Raw genomic sequence first — 20,921 nt, 5'->3', positions numbered from 1 at the left:
TCTCTGGCTGTTCATGAAAACCCAGGAGACTGGTTAAGAATACAAACTTCCAACTTCCAGGAAAGAGGAGGCCACATAAATAGGAATGTTCGATTTTTTTATGGAAATATTGAAAAAGGTCTGCCTTGAGGAAACATGCATAACATGGGAAGGCCTCCACTCTGATTTGCTCAAAACTTTCCTACTAGAATCTTGTAAACAGCCATTCTTGAGCACTCCAAGTGTTGTCTGCATTTGTTGCAGGGATAGATTTACCCAGACAGGTGGAAGAGTCATGACTTAAGGATTATAAACAGCTGCAGAGGCCAGGGCTGCTCCATCGGCTTGGTAGCGAGGGATGTGACTGTTCTCCACCGCCGCGCATTAACTAGCCTTAGAACAGGCCCTCAAATCGGAACGACTGTAATTTTGGTCTAGTACATGCACCACCCATTTACAGCTAAATAGTAACATTAAAATGCGAAGAATTTCCAGTCGTTTTAAAAGGGATCATCTTGGCTTGCTTTCTGCTGCTGACTCATAGTGCTGCTGTTTTGAGACTGTCGTATTTCCAAAGGGGACACACAGTAGGTATTCAATGAATGTCAGTTTGTAGCAGACATTTCCGTCCCTTAAGGAGCATGCCCTTGCTGTCTCTCCATGAGTAAGGCGAGTAAGTGGGTGGTAAAGACAAATCCGTCCTCGGCTTGTGGGTTCCAGCTCGCCAGGCGAGCTTCCCTGCAGGTAACTTTCTTCGCTGACAGCCAGCACCACTTGTGCCCAGCGCGGGGCAGGTTTGTCCTTTGTCCAATCATCACCGAGAATTGGGGGGGTGGGGGAGGGGGAACTTCCAAAGACCTACCCCGACCAGGAAGGGGGCGGGTTTAGGCTGAGCAGGGGCCGCCGCAGCCCGTCGAGGAGAAGCACGATGCTTGGCACTCCAGGGAACCAATAGGAACGAAAAAGGCTGTTTGAATTGGCCAATAGCGGCAGGGTGGGGGCGGGCTTCCCCGAGCCGTATAAAGGCTGCGGCCGGGGAGGCAGGCGGCGGCGGAGGCTCCTGCAGCGGTCGCAGGCGGTGGGGAGGGGAGCTGCTCGGCGGCCCGCGGACCCGACCCTTTCAGCGCTCTGCTCGCGCGCCTGCCTACCTCGCTCCTCGGCACCATGACCACCACCACCACCTTCAAGGGAGTCGATCCCAACAGCAGGAATAGCTCTCGGTGAGGCTGCGGGGCCGCGCCCGCCCCGCGCGGAGCTCGAGGGGGTGGGAGGGCCGGTCCCCGGCGGTGCCTCGGGGGCCGGGCGGCCGGTCGTTGGCAGTAACGTGCCCGGGGCGCAGCGCTCGTGCGGGGCCGGGCGGCGGGGCTCGGCCGTCGGCTGCGTCTTTGTGCGGTCCCGCAAGCCCGGCGCGCCGGCCCCGCCCGATTGCCGCTCATCTCCCATTCATTCCTCCCCCGGAGCGAGGGGTCTGCCGAGCCGAGCCGGGCCGGGCCGGGCCGGGCCGGGCCGGGGCCGCTCGCCCTCTCATCACTGCCGGCTTTCGGTAGTCGGGCCACGCGGAGAGCGTTTGCTTCCTTTCCTTGGCGGCGCGGCCGGCCCGGCCCCAGGGCGGTGGTCTCGGCCCCCAGGTGCCCGGGCAGGTCCCCCCATTGTCCCACCCCTGGGCACTCGCTCGCCGCGTCCCTGGCCCGGGGCAGGTGGCGGCCCCCGCCCGGCGCGACAGCCCCTCCTGCGGCCGCAGCGATCGAATCTTGCGGGCTCCTACCCACCGGGGCCCGCCCGGCAGGTGGCATTTGTGGTCGGGCGGGGCAGGTGATCGCGACCCCCACGCCCGCCCAGGACCCCACCGCCAGCCCCCTGCGAAGTGCTTCCCCTCCGCTAACAAAGGAAAGACCCTGCTCCTTCCCCTCCCGCGCCCACCTCGGAACGCGACAGGGGGGTGAACCAGTCGGAGCGGGTTTTCCGCGCTCACACCTTCGGACCTCGGTCTTTGCATCCCACCTCCCCCTCCCCCCCCCCCCCCCGCCCCTTCCTCCTTTGACGTTTGCCGAATGAGTTCTTCGCTGGCCCGGGTTCCCGAGCTGGAGGAGGCTTCCAGTTCTTGGGCGGGGCCGGAGACATCCATTGTCTCTTCCGTACTGTCGTCTCCACCTGGGGAGCCGGGGCCTTTCTGGCCAGTGTTGGCTACAGCATTTGGGGGAAGACGCCACTGGGCGTTTGGACTGGAACCCTCCCTTCCCAAGCCCTTGCCTGACCTGATGGAAGGGTTTGTGACCGGTGCAAGGTGTCCACATTGTCTGGGCTAATTGGCACCCTGTTCCTTTTGAGGTAGGATACAGGCATTTCTGGGATCCTGCTCAAGGCTTGTGGGAAGCTTAGGTTCCACTTTTTCTGGGCACCTATTCTTCACTGATCACGACCTGCATTCGTGTGCGGCCAGCCTTGGGGTCCTGGGCAAGTGGCACAAAGGGAGCCATTTTGTGGGGCTAAGAAGACGGCTGTGAAATATGCCTCACAGGGGTTGGAGAACTTGGGAACAAAAAGCTGGCCTCAGCACCGAGTCTTGGGTTGGACGTGCCCCTCCTTTTCAACTCATCCCTTTATCTTACACAATGTAGAAAAGAGTAGGGAAGATTTAAAAAAAAATTTTTTTGGTGGGTCCTTGCAGGTTGGGGACCTTGAGTAGGAAGAGACGTTTGAAAATACTGGTCACTCCCTCTTCTGTTGTCATCCTTGCAATGAGATCATTTTTTTTTTTTTTTTCCAGAGGACACTGGAACACACTGCACCTTGGTTTTTCTTTTTGTGCCATGCGGTCAACTTTCTGCTGGTCAGACTGTAGTGGCTGGAATGTGAAAACTGACACATTGTTATAAATCAGGTTTTATCTTTTGGGGTTAAGTGCTGTTTGGTGCTTCATAAAGAATTTCAGTAACCGAGTCAAATGGATCCCCATGCTATTTTTTTGATATGTGTATTGGAGATGTGAGATGGGAATGGTTTTTGGTTCTGCAGAATAAATGTTTTCATTCACCTTTTGTCATCAACTTCCCTCCAATATTGTGATCTCTGGACGGGAGCTTTGTCCTTACATTTACTTCTTATCTTTCCTTCCTCTGTAATCTCATCGGATTCTTCACTTGTTTCTGAAGTAACATTCTTCAGGCTCCATAAGCAACATTATCGGTTTAGTCTGGTAGGGGATGATCTGCAAAGATCACATGTGAACTCTGGGATTTAAAGAAAGAAGAAAGAAAATGAGTAATTTTTTTAAAAAATTGCTATCCATAGCACACGTGCACATTTTTGTTGAGTCTCAAATATGTAATCTTGGTTTAGATCAGAAAGAATGAGGGGATCTTAAAAAAATAAAACTGAAATAATTTCTGTCTTATGATCCAAATCCTTTGTTTGGGGATGTCTCACTGTTAACAAATGGGCTCTACAACACTGACGTCATTGGAGTAGATATTACCTGCTATTGCGGGGGGAACACAGACCTTTAAAAAGTTAAGTGCTCAGAGCTTTGACTTTCTTTTTAAGCTGATGTTTGGGTGCTAGTGTCTTTTTTTTTTTTTAAGCCAAAAAATACTTCCCAAGCCACCAGGGTTTTGGAGATTTTCATCTTGCTAAAATAACTCATGAAGGTTTAATTATGATGAGAAGAAAAAAAAAATCATTCTAATCCCTAGGGAGTGGAGGGGATGACAATGAAGCAAGTTAATTCTGATTTTATTTCAGGTGTCTTTGTTGATTTGGGGAACAAGGGATAAAAACCTGGTTGCTTCAGAACTTTAGCATGAGAGAGAAAGCCTATGAAGAATTTATAACCCACCTTTAATTATGATTTAACAGGTTTAATTAAGCAAACCTACAATTACCATCTTTATAAAACATATTTGTGGACACACTTTTTTTTTTTAACATTTATTTGAGAGAGAGAGCAAGTGAATGGAGGGGAGGGGCAGACAGGGAGAGAGAGAGAATCTCAAACCCACTTCCTGCTGAGCACAGCCAGATGTGGGGCTCAATCCCACCACCCATGAGATTGTGACCTGAGCCAAAATCAAGAGTCAGACGCTACCCAGGCGCCCCTGAACACACTTATCTTAATCCATATAATTAATTTAAACTAAGTGGATATTTAATGTCTGAAACTTTTTAAAAATAGAGTTTTAATTTTAACATGTTACAAAAACCATAATGGGTCTCCTCTCACCCCCTGCCCTAGGGGTTAAATAATGTCATTTTTATTTAGTGTAAATTGCATATTGAATATTACTGTGGTCAAACACAAATATGGGGTTCATGGGAGGACGCTAGAAGACCAGAAGAAGTATAAGACAGTCTAAGGTTGGAAAACACGGAAGCTAATCAGGACCAGCTACATAGGTTTGTATGAAAATGAAAGAGAAAATAGCCTCGTATGCTCCCTGTGTTTCAGCACCCTGAGCTCTTCTTACGTGCCTGCCAGGGACTTGAGGACTTGGATTTTGGTCCTCATCTTTGTCAGTTTAGTAATATTGGACAGTTTCTTCAGAGGTTCTCAAAGGCTTCACTTTGCTCTCAAAAAGTGAGGCTGTTGAACTAGATGGAACAGAGCCCAGCAAACTATTGCCCTTGAAATGCTGTGGACACCTGATTTTTATATTCACAAATGATTGTTAAAAAAATATTGATTTCTTGTGCAAATTACATGATGATCAAATGCAGTGTCTGTAAATAAAGTTTTATTTGAACAGAGCTGCACTTACTCGTTTTCATGTTGACTATAGTTGCCTTTGTGCTAATAGAGCCAAATAGTTGATAAAGACTGCGCGACGCACAGGCCAAAAACATTTACTTTCAGGCACTTTTAACACCAAAAGGAGAGGATCTGCCATCTTTTCCTCCATGTGCTACCTTATACTCTTTGAGCCTTTGGAAGGTTCTACTCATCAGCTTTATGGAGGAGGTGGAGGTTTAAGAGGTTAAGGCTGGGTTTTGAAGAGCCCTTGAGGCAAGGGTGGAGAGCGCTCTAGGCAGGAGTAAAGATGGGAGCAAATACCCAAAGTGGGGATAAGCCCACTGTTCAGGGAAGTGGCTCAGCTGGATTGGTGAAGGAGGTAAGAACTGGATAAAGTGGAGAGGCCCTGTTGATAGTTGGTCACATTTCCTTCATTGCTGTCAGGGCTTCACCAAGGCTTGCGTCTGCTGGCTTGTGGATAGCAGGGACAAGGTAGGAAGGGGACCCCCGGCCTCGGTGTCAGCTACACCTGAGGGAGCAGAGGAACTGGGATTTCTGTTGAAAGATGCAAGTAACGTGCCGTCCTGCGTGGATGTAGGTGTCCACAAATGATCACATGCAGTGGTCAGTGGGAAAACTAGTATTGTCAAAAGAAAGGTTTTCAGGGAATTCTGGAACCCAGAAGCAACCTTCAAAAGAATTTTAGATTGGGGCACCTGGCTGGCTCAGTTGGTGGAGCAGGGGAGTCTTGATCTCAGGGTTGTGAGTTCAAGCCCCACATTGGGTGTGGAGATTGCTTAAAACACACACACACACACACACACACACACACACTTAAAAAAATTTTAGATTATGGCAAGACAGAAAAATATGATGTATAAAAAAAGGACATTGAGATTCACCTGAAATCCCATCTGAGAGCACAAACCCTGGAGAACATTGTGGTGTATGTACTTTCAGGCATTTATGTCTATTTATGATGATAGTAGCTAGGAACACATGATGGCTATGTTCCAGGTTCCGTTCTAAGCACAGTCTATAGGATATCCTTAGAATAGTCTTACGAGGCAGCTACTACAAACCTCTTTTTTATAGAAGAGAAAGCCAAAGCATTAAGGGGTTAAGCAGTTTTCCCAAGGTCAGACAGCTAGATAAGTGTATCCATACATATACACATTTGTTTTATGTAACATGTAATTGGCCTTATGTTTCTTTTCCAACGTTTTTCATTCACTGTGTTTTAGATAACTTCACATCTGCTAACGAAGGTAACTCTGATCCTACTATATACAGCTTTCTGTTGTATGGACATGTCTTGATAACTAAGACCCTACTAATGGCCAGTTAGGGTATTCCCAATTTTATTTACAGATTAACATTTTTACAGGAGTCTCCTTGTACATATATCTGATTATCTAATTAGAACAACATCTGGGGCAGCCTGGGTGGCTCAGCGGTTAGTGCCGCCTTCAGCCCCAGGTATGATCCTGGAGTCCCGGGATCCGGCTCCCACGTCAGGCTCCCTGTAGGGAGCCTGCTTCTCCCTCTGCCTGTGTTTCTGCCTCTTTCTCTCTCTCTCTCTCTTTCTCTCTGGATCTCTCATAAATAAATAAATAAATAAACAAACAAACAAACAAATAAATAAATGTCTTAAAAAAAAAAAACACCAATTTCTGGAAGTAGAAATGCCCGTTCAGATAAAAAGCAAACAGTTGACACGTATTATCAAAATATCCTTTAGAAAGTTAGTATAGGGACGCCTGGGTGGCTCAGTGTTTGAGGGTCTGCCTCTGGCTCAGGGTGTGATCCTGGAGTCCCAGGATCGAGTCCCATGTCAGGGTCCCTGCATGGAGCCTGCTTCTCCCTTGCCTGTGTCTCTGCCTCTCTCCCTCTCTATCTCTCATGAATAGATAAAATCTTTAAAAACAAACAACAAAAAAAAGGGACACCTGGGTGGCTCAGTGGTTGGGCGCCTGCCTTCGGCTCAGGTCAGGATATGGGGATCCGAGATCGGGTCCGCATCGGGCAAGTAATCTCTACACCCAGTAGGGGGCTTGAACTCACGACCCCGAGATTGACAGTTGCAGGATCTGACTGAACCAGCCAGGCACGCCTCTTCTACTTTTTTAAAAAAATATTTATTTATTATTATTTTTTAAGATTTTGTTTATCCATGAGAGATACAGAGAGAGAGGCAGAGATACAGGCAGAGGGAGAAGCAGGCTCCATGCAGGGAGCCTGACGTGGGACTCGATCCCGGGTCTCCAGGATCACGCCCTGGGCTGAAGGCAGCCCTAAACCACTGAGCCACCTGGGCTGCCCCTAAAGATTTATTTTAGAGAGAGAGAAAGAGCATGTGTGCCAGATGGAGGAGGAGGAGAGGGGGAGAATCCTTAAGCGGACTCCCTGCTGAGCAAGGAGCCTGACACCATGGGGGCTCTGGGCTTGTGGGGTTCCAGCCCACGATCCTGAGATCATGGCCTGAGCTGAAATCAAGGGTCCCACACTTAACCATCTGAGCTGCCCAAGTGCCCCAGTGGCAATCTTTTTGAGAGAGAACTGTTATCTTGACAGAATTCTGAGAAGAAACTGACAAACTCTTCATTGTAATAGTAATTGTTAATAGATTCTCTCATTAAGTGTTGAACATACCTAAAAATCAGTAGATTTGGGCAGCCCCGGTGGCGCAGCGGTTTAGCGCCGCCTGCAGCCTGGGGCGTGATCCTGGGGTCCTGGGATCGAGTCCCGTGTCAGGCTCCCTGTATGGAGCCTGCTTCTCCCTCTGCCTGTGTCTCTGCCCCTCTCTGTGTGTGTCTCTATGAATAAATAAAAATCTTAAAAAAAAAAAATCAGTAGATTTGAACAACTCACAGCAGCTTGACCCTAATAGAGCTATAGAACACTGGCAAAACACATTCTTTTCAAGCATATATAGATTTATTAAATTGACCACATATTAGGCCTTAAAGCACATCTCAAATTTCAAAGGATTCATGTCACACAGGCTGTTGTCTGTGTTATAATTAAAAGTTAGAAATTGAGGGCAGCCCGGGTGGCTCAGCGGTTTAGTGCCACCTTCAGCCTATGGCGTGATGCTGGGGACCCGGGATCTCCCTGCATGGGGCCTGCTTCTCCCTCTGCCTGTGTCTCTGCCTGTGTGTGTGTGTGTGATGAATAAATAAATAAATAATCTTAAAAAAAAGTTATAAATTAATAAACCAGAAAGACCCCTATGTTTGGAAACTTAGAGATATATTTTTAAATAAATGATGTTTGGGCCAAAGAAGAAAATAATGGACGTGACAAAACTTTTAGAATGCAACAGTAGTTTTTAAAAATAATCAAGACTTGGGATACCTGGGGGGCTCAGTGCTTCAGTGTCTGTCTGCTTTTGGCTCAGGGCATGATTCCGGGATCCTGGGATTGAGTTCCACATTGGGCTCCTTCCTAATGTCTCTGCCTCTCCCTCTCTCTCTCTCTCTCTTTCTCTGTGTCTCTCGTGAATAAATGAACTCTTTAAACAAAAAATGAAGGCTTGGAACACCCTTAGAGGGACACTTAGAAGGGTTTGCACTGCAAGTGTTTAATTTCTCCATTCTTTTCTAATGTAAGGACCTGCATTTGCAAATGACAACTTATGTATTTGGAAACTTGGATGAAATGTACGTCCTTCTAGAAAAATATTTCTCAAACTGATTTAGGAAGAAGTAGGAGACCAGACTACTCCTGTCTCCAATAATGGAACAGAATCAGTAGTTAGAAAACCTTCCCGTAAGAGCATGTCCATTTTCTCTTTTGCGCAGTGACAGGACAAGTTAAATTGAGTTTTTCCAGGGAGGGAACACATTGATCAAGCCGAGGCACGGAGCTCTGCCAACATGCACGTGCTAGGTTTCCTTGCTGAACCAAACGCTATAGATGGTGTCCGACAGTGCCTGGTTATCGAACATGCCTGGAGCCTCCCACCAGTGTCTCCTAGGGACCTCCTCCTGTGGCTAGTCCCTCGTGTTTGCTAGGAAGAACGCTGTGTTGGTACGAGTGTATAACCAGGGCTCGCCTGGTGATGCCGAGAGAGGAGGAGACTGTCCTAAGCTTTCCTTGGGCTTCTAAATTGGTCAGCTTAACTTTTACATGTATATTTCTGTATATACAAGCGTATATGTATATACATATACGCTTGTATATACATATTCAGAAATGCATTCTGAATACGTAAATAACAAGATGCGCTTCTACACTTCTCTGCAAATATATCCAGCTTAGCTCATTAGGTGAGGTCTGTTAGGTCTTCTGCTGTCTCCTAAAAGGGAACATGAGACAGGCTGTTTTAGCTGCCTTGTGTGTCGGACAACCTTACACAAATATTATAAAACAGCATTTTGTATCTTAACATCCAGTGTTGAATTTTTTTATTTTATTTTATTTATTCATGAGAGACCCAGGGAGGCAGAGACATAGGCAGAGGGAGGAGCAGGCTCCCTGCAGGGAGCTTGATGTGGGACTCATCCCAGGACCCCCGGATCATGACCTGAGCTGGAGGCAGACGCTTAACCACGGAGCCACCCAGGTGTCCCCCTAGTGTTGAATTTTTTAAAACTTTTACGTTTTTTTCTTTTTTTTTATTCATACACACACAGGCAGAGACATAGGCAGAGGGAGAAGCAGGCCCCATGCAGGGAGCCTGATGTGGCATATAGTATGTGACAATTCTATACATTATAAAATGCCCATCACGATAAGTGTAGTCACCATATGGATTTATTACAGTATTATTCAGTATGTTCCCTATGCTGTACTTTTCAGCCATGTGACTTATTTTATAATGGGAAATTGGTACCTCTTAATCCCCTTCACCTGGTTCCCCCCCATCATCCTCCTCCCCAGTAGCAACCACCAGTTCTGTTTGTGAATCTATTTCTAATTTTTTGTTTGTTCTTTTGGTTTGTTTTTTAGATTCCACATAGAAGTGAAATCATGTAGTGTTTTTCTGTCAGACTTACTTCATTTAGCATCATACCCCTACATCTATCCATTTTGTCTCAAATGACAAGGTTTCATTCTTTTTTATGGCTAATATCTCATTGTTTGTATACACTCACACACACACACACACACACACACCCCTCATACCCCACATCCTCTTTATTCATCTATCAGTGGACACTTGGGCTGCTTCCATATCTTGCCTATTGTAAATAATGCTGCAATAACCTTAGAGGTGTATGTATCTTTTCAGATTAGTGGGGTTTTTTTTGTTTTGTTTTTTTTTTTTTTTTGGTATCCAGCTATCCAGAGAGGAATTACTGGATCAGGACCCTCCATACTGTTCTGCACAGTGGCTGCACCAATTTACATTCTAACCAACAAGTGCATGAGGGTTCTTTTCTCTCCACATCCTTGTCAACACTTGTTATTTCTTGTCTGTCTGCTACTTAGCCATTTTGATGGGGTATGATCTTGTGTTGAATTAATACCATGATGAATCAAGTCCTTTTTCCCATTGGTAGCTCTCACTTTGAGAAGGGTAGGGGGAGGAGGGATGAATGAAAGGAGTTTGAAAGTATTTGTGCTGAGAAATGTTTTGGTATGATCTGAAGTGGATGTTTTGCAATTATTCCAAGGGTTTTGCGGCCTCCGGGCGGTGGATCCAATTTTTCATTAGGCTTTGATGAACCAACAGAACAACCTGTGAGGAGGAACAAAATGGCATCCAGCATCTTTGGGACACCTGAGGAAAATCCTCCTTCATGGGCCAAGTCAGCAGGTACTGCTTATATCTGTGATCACCAAAGGGACAGACCCAGCATGAATAACTACCGTTGGTTCTGCGCTAGTGAGCCAAATCTAGTTCAACCATAATAAGATCAACTACAGTTAAAGCTTGTCAGTGGAGAAAAGATGGGGACCAAGAAGTGGGAACCACTGAGTCTCGAGGGGTCAGAATAAGGACTGAGATCAGATTGGGTTATTTGGTCCCTCTGTAGAATTCTCAAGCCCTCAGTTAATGTTCCTAACACTTAGCTCATTTTGTAATAGGAGACTAACATGACCATCACTCACAAAATAAATGTTTTGCTTTAGTTCTTTCTGTCTGTCGTGTTCTTCAAGGAAGTATGTTTTAATTCAGGTGCCAAGTCTAGTGGTGGCATAGAGGATTCTGAGTCATCTGGACCCCAGAGAAGGAACTCTTCTGAAGGGAACTCTGGAGACTTCTTAGATCTGAAGGTCAGTGTGACAAACTGGGGGGTAAGGGTACTTTGTGGTTAATACAGTTTAGAAATTCAGTTCTCTCCTTTTGTACTAAGAGCTTCAGTTCTGCCACTGGAGCCTTACATATGTAGAGATAATTAGGAAAGGGACTGAGGCCACATTGGTAATGGAAGATGGATAAAAAATAGTCAGAAGAGTGAGGTGACATGATCTGGGTGTACAGAGATCTCTTCTACCAGTAGGATTAGTCTCTCCTCCACTCTGGATTTTGGGAACTTCTGGATCACACTTACGTCCCACGTAACTCAGAGTAATATTTGTGAGTTCAAAGACTGTTATCGTTGTTGGCAAACATTGTTCAGTTGTTCTAAGCTGAACTCCAGGAGACTGCAGACTGGGCATTACCCTCAGTTGTCTGCAAAGGAGCATGGTCCCAGTGCCCCCAGGCGCAGGTCTGGAACCCTGGCAGGGTGGCCTCCTAAGCAGGGACCTCTGAGCACAGAGGCATCATGCATGCAAGTGTAGAGAGACCTGTGTGGGGTTTTGGAATTGATAGATGCTCTTCAACAGCTAGATAAGGAGAAAGGAGAGGGAGAAAGGAAAGATAAATTTCCCATTTCCCATTGATAAAAGATCCTCTGAAATGCTAATTGGTGTTAGACCATTGGCGTAAATGTTAATTTTTTTTTTTTTTTTTTTTTTTTTTTTTGGTGTGTTCGGTATTGCTGGCCCTGGGGAAACTTGTCATGCAGCATTTTCCCAAAGTAAAGGTTGTAATGTAATTGTGTTGCTCCCTGCCCCTGAACTTGACTGCATCAAGATGAAATTTCACATCTGTCAGTGGAGGACAGATAGATAGTAGCCTCTTAGAACTGTGACTGCTTTGTTTGTTATAAAATTAAAATCCGAAGTAAATTTTTAGGGGCACCTGGCTAGCTCAATCAGAAGGACATGTGACTCAATCTCAGGGTCATGAGTTTGAGCCCCACGTTGAGTGTAGAAATTACTAAAAAAATTAACTTTAAAAAATAAATAAAACTGAAGTAAATTTTTAATTTCTTTTCTTTTTTTCTTTTTTTTTTCAGGGAGAAGGCAACATTCATGGTGAGTCCTTCAGAAGCCTAAATTTCTGGTTCTGTACATTTTTTTTTGTTTGTTTTTAAGATTTTATTTATTCATGAGAGACAGAGAGAGAGGGAGAGAGAGAGAGGCAGAGACACAGGCAGAGGGAGAAGCAGGCTCCATACAGGGAGCCTGACACGGGACTCGATCCCAGGACCCCAGGATCACGCCCTGGGCTGAAGGCGGCGCTAAACCGCTGAGCCACCCGGGCTGCCCCTGTAAATGGTTTTAGAATAAGTCAGAATTTTTACTGAAATTGTGTCTTGGGGAAAGAGACTGGGGAGTGAAACCTGGCTTTGCCCCAAGTGCCAGCACACACTGGGTGGGGAAGAGAGAAAAATTAAACTGGGAAGTTGCAAACATGGTCACATTTGTATCTGCCGGAGTGAGAGCAGTGTCAGAAATGCAGAAGGAAGGAAAAATGGAGAGTCTTTCACAAATACGTACGGTAGTCAGGCTGCTGTCTGTTATTCTTAATGAGAGCTTTTTAGTAATAAGACTCCTGGCATTTCAAGCTTGGCGCACAACATGTAATTTGCCAAGTTTGTTTGATTTTACACTGAGGCGCCTATTTCAGCAAGACATGTTCCTCTGTGATCTTGTGGATGATGATTTAGGGGGCAGATGTAAATTTTTAGCATCCATGTTACCAATTATATGTGGCAATGAGCTATAATCATTTATTTAATGATTTTCAATCTTTGAAGTATTTATTGGCACTTCCTTAACAAGTGCCAGGGAATTAATTCTGCATGTAATGAAAGGCTTATGTGTGTCAGGCAGTAGGAATCATGTGAAAGTTGACTCAGTGAAATGCAGCCGTCAGAAGGCCAAATGGTCCAGAAGAAGGAAGAGGCTGCTTCCTCAGGGCCTCTTCCTACCATTACATGTGGCAGTCATCCCGTGAAACAGGTGTTTTAAGAACCAGATCCCTTTTCTGCCCTCTCCGTGTTTCTTTTCTTTTCTTTTCTTTTCTTTTCTTTTCTTTCTTTCTTTCTTTCTTTCTTTCTTTCTTTCTTTCTTTCTTTCTTTCTTTCTTTCTTTCTTTCTTTCTTTCTCTTTCCTTCCTTCATTTTTTAAATTTCTTCCTTTCTTCTTTTTAAAGATTTATTTAGGGGATCCCTGGGTGGCGCAGCGGTTTGGCACCTGCCTTTGGCCCAGGGCGCGATCCTGGAGACCCAGGATCGAGTCCCACATCGGGCTCCCGGTGCATGGAGTCTGCTTCTCCCTCTGCGTATGTCTCTGCGCCTCTCTGTCTCTCTATCATAAATAAATAAAAATTTAAAAAAAAAATAAAGATTTATTTATTAGAGAGAGTGTGCATGAGCAAGAGAGAGCACAAGCAGGGGAGAGGGGCAGAGGGAGAAGCAGACTCTATGCTGAGCAGGGAGCTGGATATGGGGCTCGATCCCAGGACCCCAGAATCATGACCTGAGCCAAAGGAGATGCTTCACCAAGTGAGGCACCCAGGGGCCCCTCAGATAGTGTTTATTGAAAAGGGAGAAAAATCCCTTGAACCTGTGAGCGTTACCTGGGTTCTTCCTCAGTGCACAAATCACTTTCTCACCGGACTGAAGGTGTATTGGTTATTGTTTGTGTCCAATGTGTTCTGTTTGCAAAGAGTCTTCTGGAGGTAAAGAAGTCTTCAGGGCTTTTCAGTTTCGCTGCTTTTCATATTCTGAAATACTTCCACACTCAGCCTTACTTATTAGCTAACCCTTAGTCACTACTTTTGTCTAATGGATATAGTTTGAAATTCGGGGAACCTGAAGAAGTATGTGAGAGCCCTGATGGAGCTATGAAAAAAATTTGTCATTATTCCTCCTAATCATAAATTCTCCCCCTGAGACGCCTGGGTGGCTCAGTGGTTGAGCACCTGCCTCCAGCCCAGGGTGTGATCCCAGGGGTCCCTGCATGGAGCCTGCTACTCCCTCTGCCTGTGTCTCTGCCTCTCTCTCTCTCTGTGTCTCTCATGAATAAATAAAATCTTAAAAATATATAAATAAATTCTCCCCCAGTTCAGTTGGTTACAGTTGCTTTAGGTAAACAACATATTGATTTGCATAGCGTGACAAGCCTTTACTTTTAGTTCATTTGTCATGAAATGACAAGGGGCATAATAATTCAAGATTCATCTGGTGGCATAGAGGTCAACCCTAAAGCCCAGCTACTCTACTCAGTTTATGTTTTTGTTTTTCTTCTTTTTTTTTTTTTCCTTCTTCCTACTCAATTTATACAAGACAGATTTTGTTTGGATAGAAGGAAAATTGCCTTCTTCTTTAGGGGAATTAAACATAGGAGTGGCCAAAGGGAATGTGTCGGAAATCTGTAGCGGAGGGAGACAGTCCACAGGGTTTAGGTCGAAGTCTTTCCTGCCTTCAGGCAAGTTAATCTGACGCATTTCTTGGTGTTCCCAGTTCTTCCTTTTTTTTTTTTTTTTTTTTTTAATTTATTTATTCATGAGAGACGCAGAGAAGCAGAGACACAGGCAGAGGGAGAAGCAGGCTCCCTTCAGAGAGCCTGATGTGGGGCTCAATCCCAGGACCCTGGGATCACAACCTGAGCCATCCAGGTACCCCCAGCTCTTTCATCCTTATAATAAACCACTTTATTGTTTATTATGATGGAAGTGTCTGTTCAGTTACCTTGTTGAAATACCAAGAAAGACAAGTCAGGAGTATAAAGATTGGTATTATAGTAGAGTGTGTCTAAAATCCCATTTTTCAGTTATTTGATTGAACAAACAATAGCTTTCTCTTCAGGCCCTGTGTAAGTCTCTAAAGCCTTACTTTCAGTTCCTATACTTGCCTCATTATAGACTAAAGGGATGGCGTAACAGACTAGCCTCCATTCTTTCTGGCTGGAGTATTTCTGACTAGACAAAGAAACATTTAAATTAAGGCCTGCTGTTGTTTATTCTCCATATGTGCTTTTTTTTTCTTTCTTTCTTTCTTTTTTGGCATGTTACCTAGTTGTGAAAGACAATACCACCCCCTTAATAATGAAAGACAAATGTAAGATTGATGGGTATGAGCTTGATTTGTGGAAGGGTGCCTGACTGGCTCAGTCAGTAGAGCATGCAACTCCTGATCTTGAGGTCCTGAGTTCGAGCCCCATATTGGGCATAGAAACTACTCAAATTAAAAAAAAAAAAAGAATCATTTTATGGAAGGGTGCCTGGCTGGCTCAGTCTGTAGAGCATGGAACTCTTGATCTCAGGGCTGTGAGTTCAAGCCCCACGTTGGGTGTAGAGATTACTTAAAAAAAAAAAAAAAACTAAACTAAAAAAAAAAAAATCTGGGGGCACCCCCGGTGGTGCAGCAGTTTAGCACTGCCTGCAGCCTAGGGTGTGATCCTGGAGATCCAGGATCAAGTCCCACGTCGGGTTCCCTACAGGGAGCCTGCTTCTCCCTCTGCCTGTGTCTCTGCCTCTCTCTCTCTCTCTCTCTCTCTCTCTCTCTCTGTGTGTGTGTGTGTGTGTGTGTGTGTCTCATGAATAAATAAATAAAATCTTTTAAAAAAAATGTAGTACAAGTGGTTTTAGGGACATGAACTTTTAATAGTCTTTGAGGGACTTAAAGTACATTTTTTTTTAATCAAAACTTTTCATTGGTATCCAAGTCCATGTGAAGTTCTTACACCTAAAGGTGTCTTTGTGTGTGGTGCGTGTGTGAGAGATTTTATTTTAGAGCAGGTATCAGACTATGCGACTGAATTGAATTTGATGGTGTAACGTGGAAATGAGATGAGACATTTTGCAGTCACTTTTGACATGGAACAAAGACTTTTCCAAGTTTGGAAACTGCCTCATTAAAAATATATGTTTGTTGGGGATTTCACAGATTAGTGGATGGATCATCAAGCAATGTCTAGAATGTTGGGTAATAATAGGCTAATTTTCAAGACTTTGACATGGAAAGTACCCAGTTAATATAAATGGGAATGACCTGATTAATGGAGATATTACAAGTCAGTAGGGGAAAGGTAATCTCTTTAATAAATGATGTCAGTTTAATGAGTTATCTTTGTGGTTGGAAAAAGAAATCTAGGGGATCCCTGGGTGGCTCAGCAGTTTAGTGCCTGCCTTTGGCCCAGGGCGCGATCCTGGAGTCCCAGGATTGAGTCCCACGTCCAGCTCCTGGCATGGAGCCTGCTTCTCCCTCTGCCTGTGTCTCTGTCCCCCTCCCCCATGTCTATCATGAATAAATAAATAAAATCTTAAAAAAGAAAAAGAAATCTAAAGGGGCACCTCAGTGTTAAGTGTCCAAAGCTTTTTTTTTTTTTTAAGGTTTAATTTATTTATTCATGAGAAACAGAGAGAGAGAGAGAGAGAGAGAGAGAGCCAGAGACACAGGCAAGGGAGAAGCAGGCTCTATGCAGGGAGCCCGAAGTGGAATTCAATTCTAGGTCTCCAGGATCACGCCCTGGGCCAAAGGCTGTGCTAAACCGCTGAGCCACCCAGGCTGCCTTGCAAAGCTTTTTTTTTTGAGAGAGCGAGCGAGCACACACGTGCTCATCATAAGCAAATGACTCTTGATCTCAGCCCATACACATTGGGCTCTGCCCTGGGTATGGAGCCTACTTGAAAAGAAAAGGAAATCAAGTTCACCTAGTAATCGTGGAAATGTAACATCAACCAGGAATGAACTAATATTTCACCTATCAGTTTGGCAAATTTTAAAGTGAGGTGGTTATCAAATGGTGGGTACGTAAAGGTATATGGACGGTGGACTCATGCAAGATGTGGGTAGAGCACGGCACAGCCTCTTCAGGATGATGCGTAGTATCTGTTCATTTTGAAGACAGGAGCCCTGGTATCCCTGTGGGTACCTATTCCAGTCTGTCTACATTATAGCTTTGGGTTTGGAATGATTGGGATGGTTCTAAGAGTGTAAAAGAAGGATGTTTGTATCATGTCAAATACAACAAAAAAAACAGTATGTATTATCTGTTAGGAATAAAATATAAATATGCATTAAGGGATTAGACACAACTCCTAGTTGGCCCTTTGGAAATAGGGAGAAGAGACCCACATGGAAGTGGATTGGGGGTCAGGGGCCTATAGCTTGTCTGTAAAGTTCTTTTATTTTAAAGAGAGTGCAGTGGGGAGGGGGAGAGGGAGAGGGAGAGAGAATCTCAAGCAGACTCCCTGTGGAGCCTGGAGCCTCATGACCCTGAGATCATGAGATGAGCTGAAACTGAGTCAGACACTTAACCTACTGAGCCACCCAGGTGTCCCGCTTATCTGTAAATCTTTAAAAATACCTACATCTTCTGGGCTTCTAGATGGCTCAGTTGGTTAAATGGCCAACTGGATTTTGACTCAGGTCATGATCTTGGGGTCTTGAGACTGAGCCCTGAGTCAGGCTCTGTGCCTCAGGAGGGAGCCTGTTTGAGGATTTTCTCTCTCCCTCTGCCTCTCCCCCTGCTCTCTCTGTCTCAAATAAATAAATAAATATTTAAAAATAAATGAGCAAACAAATAGATAAAATACTTAAAATCTTCATATATGTGTAAAATTTAGAAAAGAGCATACTGGGCAGCCCGGGTGGCTCAGCGGTTTAGTGCCACCTTAGGTCCAGGGCGTGATCCCGGGGACCCGGGATCGAGTCCCATGTTAGGCTCCCTGCGTGGGGCCTGCTTCTGTCTCTGCCTCTGTCTCTGCCTCTCTCCCTCTCTCCCTCTCTCTCTCTCTCTCTCTCTCTGTCTCTATGAATAAATAAATAGAATCTTTAGAAAAAAGAAAGAAAGAAAAGAACACACACAGACAAAAGCCTGAGGACAAATATGGCAAAAGACTAACAGTCGTTAGTTTGGGGGACATGGTTGAATGATTGTTGCCTTCTTCTCTAGGTATGATTTGAACCATCCCCCCCTCCAAATCTTAGACTCTTCATCTTACCTGGAAATAGTTTTTAGCTTTAACTTCCTTCTGTTTTCCTAGAAAACGTGGACACAGACTTGCAGGCCAGCCTGGGGCAGAGTGAGGAGAAGCCCGTGCCCGCTGCCCCTGTGCCCAGCCCGGTGGCACCGGCCCCAGTGCCATCCCGAAGAAACCCCCCTGGCGGCAAGTCCAGCCTTGTCCTGGGTTAGCTCTGATTCTCTTGAACTCTGTCGTTTTGTTTGTTTGTTTTCTCCATGCTTGTGAACTGCACAACTTGAGCCTGACTGTACATCTTTTGGATTTGTTTCATTAAAAAAGAAGCACTTTATGTACTGCTGTCTTTTTTTTTTATTATTATTATTTTTAATTTTTTTAAGAACAGGTTTCTCTATCTGTCCTGATTCCTCTGGGTCTGTAGGCCATGGCATGAGTGTTTTCTAGTAGTAGATTGGAGGGAAAGTTTTGTGACACTTAGTACAGTGTTTTTAAGAACAATTTGGTTCCAAATGTGTTAGAGGATCTTTTGTACTGAGGTTTTTAAAACCCTTTCTTTGTCAGCTTTACTTGGGTTTACCAAGCCTTGTTTGGACAGACCAGTAAACAGTCCGCAGGCATCTTCAGGCCCCCAAACACAGGGTTGTCTTTATGCCAAAACCTATTAGTGAGTACCCTTTGCTAAAAGCATCTTCCTGTGCCATACAGAACAATAGAGGCCTGCGCCTCATGCCTTGCTGCCTGCAAAGAAAAAAAAAAAAAAACTGCCTTTTTAATTTTTGAACCTTAAAAAATAAGCCAGATACTAACTCAACTAGCCGCTGAGCTAAGCCTGCCGCTGTCACTCAGAGGAAGGCTTAGACGTACGCTCAAACTGACAAATTCCAAGTGGTAAGCAAGCAAGGGCGGTGACCACACAGAAGTGGGTCTTCGTCGTGAACAGACCCCCAGGGGGCAGTGCTCTTCTTAGATAACTTGAAGCTGTGTGCATGATGCTGGTGCTTGACCATGAACTGAAGTCTCATCTTTAAAATGTGTGTTGTACTTCACAATCCTGGACTGTTGCTTAAAGTAAACAATGTACAAATTTTGAAACATGGTGTCTTGTGTCATCTTTTTGAGACTGTTTCAATGTTCTACCTGTTGAGTTACTGTTTTTCTTTGTTACTATCAATCCTGTTGTGCAAGGATTGATGAGTCATTAGAGTTGAAACAGACTAATGAAGTCCCAGAGAAGTTGGGCTTCTCTCAATAAAGAACATTCTCTAAAGAAAACAGGTTTAAAGGCACAGCAGGAATTCAAAATGATATCCGTGGTAGTAAAAATACACGAGTTATACGTGATAAATGATAAAATTATTATTAGCCAATATCCTTTAGGTTATCCACCTACCCTTTGTGCTGGGTAGTAAGACATAGGATTTTAAGTCCTCTCACCTTGCAAGGGGCCTCTCAGTGGTGAGAGATTACAACAGGACTCCAATGGAAGGAAGATGAGGATCTGAGGAGACAGAAGCTCTTTGGGTTCTAGGCAGAAAGTCCTAGATTAACATGATGTATTAAATGTCCAAATTGGGCATTAAGACTTGGCTTTTAGGGTCTAGCTATGCTACTAAACTGTTCTTTTGGCTTAGTCATTTAGGGACCAATTTCCCCATCTTAAAAAGTGAGACCTTTGAGATGATCATAACCAGTGGCTCATTTGAAATACTGGATATTTCTTTGGGAAGAATAGGGTGTTTATAGGTTCTGGGGATGTAATGTCTTTCTTCCTCATGATGGAAAGCATTTGCAAAATGGAGAGCAACAGCTTTGTTACAGGATCTGTCCAATTTCAGCCAAACAGGTTAGCCCTACAAATACTAGCCTGAGTTACAGTTTCTATTAGGACTCTTAGGGATCCTGGATCCCACTCTTCTAATGGGGATCCTGGAAAAGAGATAGATGTCCTGATTTCTGTCACAACTTGTAAGTAAGGTCAGTGTTTTTTGTTTTTTGTTTTTAATTTTTTGAAGATAAGAGCTTGAATCAAAATTCAAGTGAGGGAAGGGACAGTTCTGGCAGCCAGAACAGATTTTAGGAAATTCTATGTAAACACGTTTGCTAAGAGTGTTATATTTTCCACTTAGCTTAGGGTCTGGTAAGTGGAGCTGCATGATCTTAGGATGATGACGGCAGAACAATCAGTGTATTTCGTTGACCGTTTGGACTCCACACTGGTTGTGTGATGTGGGTGGGAAGTTGGGGAAATAGTGGAGGACTCCGTAGTGCCAATGCTGACTCTACCTATTAAAGGCTTTTTAATCTGATCACTTTATTTTTCAGATTAAAGATTTTATTTATTTATGAGGGAGAGAGAGAGGGGCAGAGGGAGAAGCAGGCCGCAAGCAGGGAGCCCGAGGTGGGACTCGATCCCGGGTCTCCAGGATCAGGCTCTGGGCTGAGGCAGCGCTAACCCGCCGAGCCACCCGGATGCCCTAACTTGATCCCTTTAGAACAAGACACTGTTCTCTTTGTAATGCCTCAGTTAACACGGGTTCGGAGGTGCTGGGTGCTCGGAAGGGGAACTACAGGAAGCCGTCGCTTAAGTCTGAGTGTATAGTTGGTGGGTAAGGGCGTGGGTGTCAGGACCGCGTAAAATCCACAAAGGAGCATCCACAGGCCTCCGCGGCGCGGCGCGTTCTCTGGACGGGGCTGTGACCGCCGACGCCGGAGCCGAGGGCCGTTCCCCATCCTCGACCCCCGCGCTCGGAGGAAATGGGGCTCCTCCGGGGGGACTGGACGTTCAGGGCGGGCGCTCCCGCCAGCCAGGGGGCTTCAGCCTTTGCCTTCGAAGTTACTGAGCGCCCCCGGGATTAGGGCCCGGGTCCCGCGTGTTCCCGCGCCCCGCCCCACGGGCCGGGAGGGCGGGGAGGGCGGGGGGGGCGGGGACCCCGGGCCTCGAGGTCGGCAGCCCGGGGCCGGCTCAGCCCTGGGGGCGGCGCGGGAGGTCCCGTCCCCTCCCGG

At 45.4% G+C, this 20,921-nt stretch overlaps 1 protein-coding gene across 1 annotated transcript; it reads left to right on the top strand.

Annotated features, from left to right (window-relative positions):
- Positions 1-1,035: 1,035 nt before the first annotated feature.
- Positions 1,036-18,249, top strand: JPT1 (Jupiter microtubule associated homolog 1). The gene is made up of 5 exons (XM_055335545.1): positions 1,036-1,199; positions 10,327-10,469; positions 10,833-10,930; positions 12,001-12,019; positions 17,982-18,249. Exons 1-5 carry the CDS (start codon positions 1,144-1,146, stop codon positions 18,128-18,130), a joined length of 465 nt encoding a protein of 154 aa, XP_055191520.1. The 5' UTR covers positions 1,036-1,143; the 3' UTR covers positions 18,131-18,249.
- The last annotated feature ends 2,672 nt before the right edge of the window (positions 18,250-20,921 follow it).

This window comes from Nyctereutes procyonoides, unplaced genomic scaffold, assembly GCF_905146905.1.
Source record: "Nyctereutes procyonoides isolate TBG_1078 unplaced genomic scaffold, NYPRO_anot_genome, whole genome shotgun sequence".
In the NCBI taxonomy this organism is placed as follows: domain Eukaryota; kingdom Metazoa; phylum Chordata; class Mammalia; order Carnivora; family Canidae; genus Nyctereutes; species Nyctereutes procyonoides.
Note: the sequence above shows the minus strand (reverse complement) of the source record. Positions and strands in the feature narration are given on the sequence as shown.